The sequence below is a fragment of the Elaeis guineensis genome, chromosome 2 (assembly GCF_000442705.2).
Source record: "Elaeis guineensis isolate ETL-2024a chromosome 2, EG11, whole genome shotgun sequence".
Taxonomy (NCBI): Eukaryota; Viridiplantae; Streptophyta; class Magnoliopsida; order Arecales; family Arecaceae; genus Elaeis; species Elaeis guineensis.
In genome coordinates this window covers 122758669-122770063 of record NC_025994.2, presented here as the reverse complement: position 1 = coordinate 122770063, position 11395 = coordinate 122758669, and the positions used below count along the sequence as shown (strand labels likewise).

General features: G+C 36.3%; 1 protein-coding gene across 1 annotated transcript; it reads right to left on the bottom strand.

Annotated features, from left to right (window-relative positions):
• Nucleotides 1-257: 257 nt before the first annotated feature.
• LOC105035405 (probable magnesium transporter NIPA9) lies at nucleotides 258-10980 on the bottom strand. The gene is made up of 10 exons (XM_073253133.1): nucleotides 10642-10980; nucleotides 9062-9160; nucleotides 7992-8126; nucleotides 5081-5085; nucleotides 4344-4431; nucleotides 3501-3557; nucleotides 3301-3359; nucleotides 2877-2997; nucleotides 1547-1695; nucleotides 258-762 (listed from the first exon to the last, which is right to left on the bottom strand). Exons 1-10 carry the CDS (start codon nucleotides 10750-10752, stop codon nucleotides 540-542), a joined length of 1047 nt encoding a protein of 348 aa, XP_073109234.1. The 5' UTR covers nucleotides 10753-10980; the 3' UTR covers nucleotides 258-539.
• Nucleotides 10981-11395: the final 415 nt, after the last annotated feature.

Genomic DNA, 11395 nt, shown 5'->3' with positions numbered 1-11395 from the left:
GGGAATTCCATGAACCTCTGTAGTTTGCAAGTTGTCACTTAATTTAACTGCTTCCATCAACAAGAAGAATTAAATTGAAGCTCAAGATGTTGATTGATTTGGACCTTATCAAAGGACCATCAGAGTCCCACAACTTGCTAATCATGAGATCCAGATCATCATATAGCATTGAAGGTCATTCTTATTACCAAAAAAAAAGTCATTCTAGCAATGCTCCACTTCTCAGGAACAAGTGGAACTAAGAAAACTCATAACGGTTCTTTTCAAAAGCGAGAGAGAGAGAGCTCAGATACCATAATTAAGGATGTATGGAGGTGCATTGTTTTAGTAGCCAAAAATACTCTGGCTGAGCCCCAAGACCAACTCAATTGCGGTGGAGGCTACAAGAACAATCATGAATGAAACGGAAGCCTAACCAAAGAAAAAACCCACCTGATTTTACATCTTTAATCACAAATGCTGACAAGTTAAAAACCAATGATACCGGGAGATGATATGCTGAAGGCATCAAATGGTAATTCAGGTTTCTCGTAACTTCTCTAGGCCTTTTCTTTTGCCGGGGATGTTATCAGATGATGCAACGTTGATGCATGGATAACTGCACTTGGTGGGCTTGTATCTTTAACCCGTAATGAGCCAGACCGCCTAAGATTGTGATGCCTCTCAAGGTTACTTCTCAAAATGTGTCGAATAGGCCTAGGTAGAACTCCCATCAGCCGAGTTGAGCATACAAGAACAATTACCCCAGCAGTGATAAAGGACCTGCAAATAGCATATGATGTTTGTTTCCACCCACCGTATACTAGAAGAAAATGCAGAGAAGTGCATAGCTTCCACTAATGGAGAAAATCTGTTTACCATCCGAAAATTTCTAAATGCAAAATGAACAATGTTTACGATGAGCACATGAACCAAGAAAGAGTTCTACATAGTTATATCATCTTCATAATTCAAAACGATTGCTCTGATGCACAAGCAGCTTATTCAATCGGATTATAATGTATATATTATGGAGCCTCAAGATTGATATGGTTCTGCTTCTGTACATAATAGGAGTGAACAATGGTTGTCCCGACACATAACTAATATCCATGTCAGCACAGTACATAATTGGTAACAAGTCTAAAAATTTCTGGTTTGATAAGAAATAAAAAGGAATATCAAAAATTCGTGTGGCTTAAGCTGAAGCAATTACTTTCGAAGTAACAGAAAGAAAAATAACAACTGGAGTGAGATAGTCGGAGTCCAAAAGAGGATTTCTCACTTCTTTCTCTTATTGAAAACTGTGCATGAGACTTTCATCTCGCACCGCTCCTAAGTGACAAAAAAAACAAACTTATCTTTTTTTCTTTTTTGATTACCTTCCTCACATATGTATAAGACCAAATCCATTCTAATCTCATAATATTACGTTGCCAACAACATCAGTCGTTTCGATCTTTATGAAAGAAATGATGCATGAGATGCTTAGCATACATCTAAAAAAGAAAGAGAATTCATCTTAAAGCTATTGATGTGAAATTAAGCGAGCCAAGTTGTGGAATACCATCCAAGCAAGAGAGAGAGACGAGCAACAGATGCTGAAGGCATGTCTTCACCCAGGGCAAGCATACCAGCTAGTACGCCAGTCAAAATAGATGCCACAGCTGCACATGTAGATACCACAATAGCCCTCCCATGCTTTAGCCCTCGGGTCTGTTCAAAGAACTCAGCCAAGGTAAGATCACAACCAAACAAACCCATTATTTTTTTTTTAAATAAAGGGAAAAAGAAAAGTAAACATTTGTATCAAGCTGAATATAAAAAAAGGCAGCCCTATGCACGAGGCTCCCATTATTGCAGCATCTAGAGAGTGTCATATGTATGGAGCCTTACCCTTGCTTATGGAAAGGCTGTTTCCATATTCTGAACCCGTGACCTTCAGGTTACGATGCACATCGACTTATATGTTGAGCTTAATAGATATTTATTTATATGTAACAACAATATTCTGACTGTTAAATTCTGGCTCTATATAGCCACATAATGTGTACAAGCATGTGTGAAAATAGAGAGACTAAATCGAGAGAAAACCAATTTTCTAAGAGGACAGTTTCATCATTCCCCTTTGAAAATTGCACTGATCCTGCCAACTAGTTATAGCCAGCTAGCTGAAAAGTGCCAAACTCTAACAGGCAATAGCGACAACTCAATAACTGATGGTCACCTCTGTTTCAAACGGAAGGACGTTGGTTAGAATCTTGACTGGTGCATCCTCAAGAAGCCAAGCCCAGGTTATTATAATAATACCGGTGGTCTCCCTCCCATCACATTAAAAAAAGGGCGATACAAATCATGTTATCAGTTTTGAACTGAACCGATCAAATAATGTCGGGACCAGGATGATCAAAAGCATGAGGAGGAAAAAATTAGGAGATTCCAAAAAATTGGTGTTTCGGAATAATAACAGAATATCTAATCAAATGGTGATTCCATCTTCTTAAGTAACAAGCTTCATCGCATCTTTGTCAGGTCGGCTTTATGGATCAGGGTATGAATTGAAGTTTGAGAATCACTGTTTATTCCCCGAAATTTGCAACAGCATCCAGCTATGAAAGTTGTCGGCATAAAACTATTTTACAGATCTGTTATTACTTGCTTGTGCATCTGGTATTGAATGAGGCCCTTCAGTATCTGCAGTTATTAGATTCATGTTTTTGAAAATCTTGAACTAGTATTTGATGATCATCAGTGCCCAAGTGCACGTATTTCAATGGCATCTCTGTATGAAGTGAATTGTTCCAGCAAAAAGTATAATAATCATCAAACGGCCTTCGACATGTGTACCACACACAAGAATTTCATGCAAAAGAGAAAAAGATAAATATTGAAAATACCTGATAAACAAATCCAGTGGCACTACAGCATATACTGATTGAAATACATACAGGAACCACAACCTTAGAGAAGCCCTGCTCTGAGAACAAAAATCCCATTTTTGATATTACGGATGCCATCCTGTAATTATATGTTGCAGCATTAGCAACTAACATCTCCTTAAGAACATACCAAGCTACAGCGATGGGATAGATTTCTGAGGGCATAAAACTGCAATGATGTAATGTCTATTCCACATTTAAATAATTTACATTTTAAAAATATAGATTATTTAGATTGGATAGATGTGAGATGCAGGTAAATTTTGATAACAGGTAATTCTGGATGAAAAATAATGGCGCACAAATCAAAAGGGAAAGAAATAATGTCACAGATGCACTAATTGTATGAGAAGAAAAGAATGGAGGGTCAATGAAACAGCACCCAAATAGAATGCCTGATTCCAAGCCAAATATGATCTCCTCGACAACTTCAGATTGCATCTGCATTGGATGTGCAGAATGTCAAACATTGTGCAAGCAACATATAGTTAAAAATATGAAGTCTGATGGAAATAAGATATACAGAAGAAGATTAAAAAGCAAATGATACAGTTTATCTAGTAGAAGGGTATGAACACCTACCAGCTCTTGCCCTCGCCGTTGACTATTGTAGATGTGAAGCCACGCATTCAAGATTATCTGAATCTCCAGGCATGGAATTAGATGTCTTAGTCCAATTAGGATGAAAATTTATGGATCCATAACCATGTGAGTGTATGTGCCTATTCCTTTTTTCAATCTATTCAACCTTTCTAGATCATCCACTGTAGGATCATTGGACAAACTGAAGAGCAGCTCAAACCCATGAAGCAGAGGGCAATTGCAGAGAATTAGAGACCCTTTCATATTCTTTCTTAATCTATTGATGGTATTACCTTATGGATTGGTAAATTCATTCAAAGTTTCATATGGTACAAGTTGAAACCCATTTTGATTTTATTGTTAAGCTTAGAGGAGGAGTATGGTGCTCAAAATAAACTATGCAAAGCACAAATACTTAAAAGGAACATGCTATAGGGTAAAAAAGATAATTTTTCTAAGGAAACAAAATTCTGGAAACCGGGCCATCAGGTATGATCTTTAGATGAGGAAAAGAGTGCCATTCTGTAGCATATAAAAATTCCATACAACTCATCAAAAGTGATATGCTAATCATTAACCGCTACTTGAATGATTAATCTCCATATCAAATCAAGATTCTAGTACTCAATACACTGTATGAAATCAAAGGTTCTGCATCCACAGTTTCACATTCCTGTTCAAAGAGAACTTTAGATGTTGGTAATAAGAAGTATGTACCAAAGGACTGAGATGCCAGATTTTTCCTTTTATACATGAAAAATAAGAAGAAGATTGTGATGGTGGTAGCAATGGTGATGATAATGGACTAGAGATATAGATTGGTACACAGAGCATGATACCTACAAACAAGATGACAACTGAGAAAACCAGCCAAGGTAAACGGAAAAGAGAGACTGCAGCAACATTTTGCTCCTCCCCCCAATGCCAACCCCTGCAATAAAAACAGAATGACAATATTATTTCTGATATATACGCACTCAGGAACATTAGACTACAATCATAGATGTCATGAATAAAAAGTAAGGAGTGTAATTTCCATAACAAGCAGAAAATGATTTCATTTCTCAAAGTTCTTTACTGTAAGCCGAAATAGGTTTTGTCTTGAGAAGGACAGAAGTGAAAATTTGGTGGTCTACTTGAAGATCCTTCAGCCATGCCAGAAATGTTTGCCATGCAACCATGAAATCATGTTCACTAGTTTAAGAATTACCAAAATATGTAATTGAAAATCGATATTATGCTCAAAGTTTAAAGATCATACAGCAAAATTTAGACATCTTACGGCTTCAGAGTAGGAAAGCCTGAATTGTAGAAAAAGAACTTCACGAGTTACTAAAAAGGGGAAAAAAGGAAGCAAACTGGCATTGTCAAGTGGTTTTGCGTATATCAGGTCAAAGAAAAGAGCACAGATGTAATAATAGTTTTTTTCTTGAAGTGAACTAGGCTCTAGTTGACTGGATCTAAAGGTGGATCCAGTCAAGTGAAATTGGAAGACAGAGGGTCCAACAATGACGATCAGAGGCCTTGAATATAATCTATTATCTCTAAACCGCTTATTGAACAAAAATCATATAATTTACAGACCCTTGGCCTATGGATCTAGTGGTCACAATAGGCATTATTTTGTGTTATTTAAACCGTTCCTTTCTAACCAATTTGATCTCCAAATTATACGATCTTTGTTTTGTAGGAAGTTTAACGATAGTAGATCACATTCAATAGATCAAATTATTGTTTTCAAAACTGCATCTTCCAGTCTCACCTGCCCAGATCTGACTTCAAATCCAGTAAACCACAGCCTAGTCCACCTCATTTTTCTTAATCCTTCAATCAAATTCTTTCAGCTTGATATAAGAAAAAATATGAGCGATCATGGCAGATTAGCCATCAGAGTATTGGGTCACAAATTGGCAAAAACTTGGAGCAAACAAGAGCTGCTTAATACAGTAATTCTATAACTATAGACATTTCAATTTCCAACAGACTGACTTTATAGACAAGCAAAATAATATGCATTTATTTGACATCAGAAGGTTCAACACTTAACTGAAATAGAATATGGCTGGTAAGAACAGAACATAAGATGAGATTCCAGAGGTACCACTTCTGACAACATAGACCAGAAAGCCATATAGGGCACATATGACCTTATTTTTAGTATAGCTGCAAGTAATAATAGAGTTTCTGATCCTGATAGTGCCAGGGAAATGATGGGTGGGATATAAATGAATCCACTAAATCTAAGATAAAAGATTGTCTGAAGGGAATTCTTTTCTAAAACTTAGAATAATTATCAACAATTAATAGTAAATAAGAGGGAAATAGGAGGGGGGGGGGTTAGCTTACCAGCTTAACTTTATTCCTAGAATTATACTAGCCTACTTAAGACCTTAACACAGTGACGCAGAATAACATGCACATATTCTCTAGATGGATAAATCATTTTTCCATGGATAGCATTTACCCATGAAAGGGGTGAAAAGTCTTACCCACCTAGGAGGTAGGTAAGTCATTTTTCCTTCAACCAGAAAAATAATCTTTTTATTTCATTTCTAATATACCCCTAACCCCATAATAATATCATAATATATAATACTATCTTATATATAATATAATATAATATTATTATCATACAATAATATTTTATTAATTTAATATAATATATGATTATAATAATATGATGTTATAGTATAATATCTTATTTTATATTATAATATAATATTAACATCTTATATTATTATTGTAGAATATAATATAATGTAATAATATATTATTTTAATATATATTAATATTATAGACTATATTATAATATATATTATTATATTATATGCATAACAAATTATCTATATTTATGAATATATATTATATAATATTATATATTATGACATACAGAGTATAATATATTATACCATATTATTATACATAATAATATTTATATAATAAATGATAATAAAGGAAATATTGATAGATCTTAGAAACTTATCTAGGAAACTAGTAATGCAAAAGAACATGGATAACAGATTCTCAAGTCATTTTTTAATGCATAAAAGAACATGGATAAATTATTTTTCGGTCTAAATATTGCCAGAAAAATACGTATCTAGAAAAATACAGATTCCTGAGTACGTTTTTTACTCTCAAAAAAATGGACCCTAAAGGATGCCACAACACTTGAACCAATCCTATTGGTCTGAAAACTAAAACCTTGCTTCTTGCAAAGCAAAGCATAAGCAAACATAATATGCTCCCATATCCACATCAAAATGCATGAAAATTTGATCAACCATATTTTATCATGCCCTACCCCACTCCCGACAGATATATTGAGGTTTAAACAAGCAACTTAATCTCCATATATTAGGGACTGACTGGATTGTCCCACCATTGTTGAATTTGCTAATCCCATTTTGTAGACTCATTTCAATTTATTTTAGTCCTGATACTTGGTGACCTCACTAAGCCTGCCTCTTTCCTGGTACCTTTTCTATACAGGTTTACATCAAAATCTTATATCTTTAAAACAAACTACTTTGCTTGCAATGCCTATGTATCCAATGTCGAGCCTCCACATAATCCACTTCAATATGACAGTATTCTTTCTATGGAACTCAGTCACCTTTCTTGTCTGACATGGCATCTAGGAGTGACATGTCTTCCACCAAATTTGCCTAGTAATCGTTGGCATCATCTTTCTGGTTAGGATCAGCAGTTATCCTACTTTGCTTTCAGTCAAATTTGTTAACCTACCACAGCACTATGTTTCTAACCTCATCTGCACACAATATGCTTCACCAAGGTCATAATTCAAAGTTCACTCAGTCATTTACTCCATTACACGGTCCTTTAAAGCTAGACAGCCTTGTTATTGTTTCCATTGGCACATATCATGCACTGGGTAGCATTGTCAAGTTATGAATTAAAAACTTTAAAATGCCTATTTGTCAATCATCATGATGCCTCCTAGTGCTCACAGCATCGCATCAATGACCAAACCCAGTGGACAAAAGCACCATGGCCACATTATATCTACACAAGTACAATGCAGCACTGCTTTCTCCTACCCTCTCCTTTCTCTCAAGAAAAAAATTAACAATACACGTTATAGTTTGAATCTTACATCTCATTCAAGCATAACACATCTTTAATTCAAGCCAATTAAAGGTAGTCTAATGAATTTTTGTAATATTTGTCAAAAAAGAAACACAGATTTAGGGTGTATCTACTTGCAGATCATTTCATTGTTAGGATGAAGTTGCACAAAAATTCCAGAACCGAGAGATTTGTACATTGAACCTTTAGTGTGCAATCTTATAGGGTAAATTTATGCATCCCACAATACATGACAAGCTCAATGAAACAATGGCCTCATTCCAACCATTACTCAATTCCGTGGAGAAAATACTCACCTTATTGAGATCTGACATGTTAGCAATAATTAATACAAACAGCTAAAAGAGTAAGCAATCAGCAGTAGGATTACTCTAAACTTACATTACCTATTGTACCAACACCAGCCAAGGCAATGCCCAGCCAATCAAGAGCATTCATCACCTCTTTGAGATAAAAATGGGAGAATACAGAAAGTATAGCAAGTCCACAACCAGAAACAGGTTGTATAACAGAAACCTGAAAACATATATCACAATTTAATGAATGAAGCACATTTAAGAGTAAATGCATATATTGCACTTTACTTCTCAGAGTGGATTTTCAGCAAATATCAGCCTCAACATGAAACAACATGGTGTATGCATTCTGTTGTATTATTAGATCACTTGCAAATAAAGCATCAATATAAATCCACTTTATAGGTCACTTTAGCTGTGACTTGCTCAAGGTTACAAAGTTTGTCGCCAAGTAGCTAATGGATTTCTTTATGATTGTTACTCAAGGTCTGTACCCCGTCTTGTGGTTCTATGTTTCATCTCATTTATCTTGGATACTCTGTTTCCACCATCGTATCTAAGCTGTCCTATGGTCTAGACTCGAGCTTCTCATTATGTTGTATTTTATTCTCTTGGAAACTTGTATATGTTTTGAAGCCATGATAAAATAATACAAGGAATAGGTACAGCTATTTCCAATTTGCTTTTTCTTGAACCATTTGGTGGGTAATGCATAATAAGAGAAACCAATTGATGACAAAATCTGTTGAATTCACCAAATCACAGAATATTCAGCAATACATATGTAGGGAAGTTACTTTTAGGTTTTGGAGATGCCAGTTGAGCATCTCTAGTTGCCTAAGCTCTATACTAATGTGGCCTTATTATTTACTTGAATCCCATCTTGTACAATTTTATCTTCAAAATGGACCGGTAATTTTTTTCCCCTCTTATCTTATGCAATTTGTTTAACAGAGTAATGCCTCGAGGTGAACTTTGTGTGTGCTTGTCCATTGTTGTCATGTACATTAAATTGCACAAAAGGAAGAAAATCAGGGAAAACTAATGAGCAATCCAGGATGATATCCAGGTGATATAAAAATAGCAGTTCAAGAGCAATATTTAGCTATTAAATTTGCTTAGTAAAGTTCAGAATATAGATATCGATTGACTCACCGGAGCTTGAGACAATGCCCTTAACATCAATAGTGCACCAAATATATCCATGACAAAGCCTATAAGCCATAGTTTGTTGAAAACATAAGCTCTGATCACCTAAACAATAAGTACAACCAGTTCAGTTTATCAGTTTGACTAGCCATACAGAATAAATATCTTCCACTGCTTTTCAGAGCTTGAGACAATGCCCTTAACATCAGCAGTGCACCAAATATATCCATGACAAAGCCTATAAGCCATAGTGTGTTGAAAGCATAAGCTCTGATCACCGAAAAAGTAAGCACAATCAGTTCAGTTATCAGTTTGACTAGCAATACAGAATAAATATCTTCCACTGCTTTTTATCAGTTTGAAAACAAATATTATTGCAGGGTCACAATAAACTGATGTGATTAATGTACTAAGGTATGTCCAATTGATCCCTGGCACCATGCAGCATTATTATTTAGCAGCATTCTGGAAAAGATCAGCTTTTTTATTTATAGCATTTTGTTCCAAAAGTTACAAAGGAAAGTGCAAACTATCAGTCGGAATGAACCAATCCTACAGAAATGACTGAATCAAACGCTAGGTGATTGTATTGATCAACTGAAAGCTTCTAGTGGCCTCAAACTCTTTTCATCATTTCTCAATACTTTCAGGGTTCATCACATTTTCTATTAGAAATTTCAACTTGTTGGTCCATATAAAACACGACACTTTAAATTTTCCAGGCAGATTGGCTACAGCTAGCTCATTGAGGAATTTGGAAGCACTCAGAAAAAAAGTAATAATAATAAGCATCTGATATAAGACTGGATGACTTGAAAAGACTCTCTCTCTCTTTTTTTTTTCTTTTCTTGTTCTTTTCTTTCTTTTTTTCCTCTTTCCTTCTTCTTCTTCTTCTTCTTCTTTTGGTGTTGTTGGTGGGGCGGGGGGTGGACTTTGTGGGGAGGGGAGGGAGGATGACAGTGCCCTTCTTCGGTCACAATAAGGGTCAACAATCGATTCCCACATCGTTCTCCGATCTCTTGGTTATCTCTCTCTCCCAGGTTCTTGAGAGAGATCAATCGATGGATCCCCTGTTCCCTTCTTCCCTGGTTCTTGGGTGCGGGATAGGTCACTGAGATTAAGAAATGACTGATGTAATGTGTCGAACCAACCCATGGTAAAGAAATGACTGCAACAATATCCCGAATTATACCAAAGGTGAGGACATGAAGCAAATAAACCATCTAAAAATCAAAAGTTTGGCAACTAATAATGTCTCCTCAACGTATCAATACAAGAATCACCAACCAACTGCATTCCTCGATTTACCCAGAAGCCAAAACTCATCGAAAATCACTAATCATGATAAATGAATCACAAACAACACGAAAGTTAGAGCTCTCAAAATTTCAAGAAGATACCGGAAGAAGAAAGGAAAAGATCCTCCATCGCTACAACTTTTTTTTTTTAAGGAAAAAAAAAAGTTGCCTTTTAAAACCAAAATACACATTAAAATTCAAGTTAATCAATATATCATCGAATCAAGAAACAAACTGCCATGTAAAGAGATCAAGAGAACAAAAAAATGAAAAACAAATCCTTTTGACCTTGAGCTTGAAGGAGAGGGGAGGGAGGATAACGGTGCCCTTCTTCTGGAGAACCTTCCCAATGTTGTTCCCCGCCGTCGCAATTAGCGTCAAGACAATCGATTCCCACATCTTTCTCCGATTTCTTGGCTATCTCTCTCCCAGGTTCTTCCGCGAGATCGATCGATGGATCCCCCGCTCCCTTCTTACCTGGTTCTTGGGTGCGGGATCGATCGGACGGCAACGGAGCCAATCAGGTGGTGTCTTCTTTTCTCCCCTTTCCGAGCTATGGAGACACGGGAAGCAGGACGGTCACTGAGACATCGTTCGGGTCCGACCCACCGCCTTTGTACAATAACGCACGCCGAAGTACTCAAATAGGGGACCGCCTTTATTTAACGTAGGCCCGAATCTCCCGACGGGTCGGATCCGGGTTAGCCAAACTGGACCCTACCCGATCCGATAGCACCCAACTGATGACCAGCATGGCACGCCGTTATGGATTTTTTGTAATATCGTCCCTATAATTGCTTGCTATTTAAGTTTTATATTTAGATTTTAATACCTGCAATTCTTCACCGCGCTGTGTGCATTATTAATCCTTCCGGCTTCCACCAGTGCTGCTTCACCTAAACTATGACCGAGGGTTACTAAAATCATAACTAAGAAGTTCTTGGACTGGTTTAAAAAATGGTATATGCCGCCAGGTTTGGTGTTTTTTTTTTTGGCAGCATGCTGCCAGGTGTTTGATGATGCTATCCCGACTCAAACACTG

Coding starts and splice junctions, on each gene's coding strand:
- LOC105035405 (XM_073253133.1), bottom strand. CDS start 10,752: ATGTGGGAATCGATTGTCTTGACGCTAATTGCGACGGCGGGGAACAAC. Junction 2,998..3,300: donor GAATCAGGCATTCTATTTGG/GTGCTGTTTCAT, acceptor ATATAATTACAG/GATGGCATCCGTAATATCAA. Junction 763..1,546: donor CTCTCTCTCTTGCTTGGATG/GTATTCCACAAC, acceptor TGCTATTTGCAG/GTCCTTTATCACTGCTGGGG.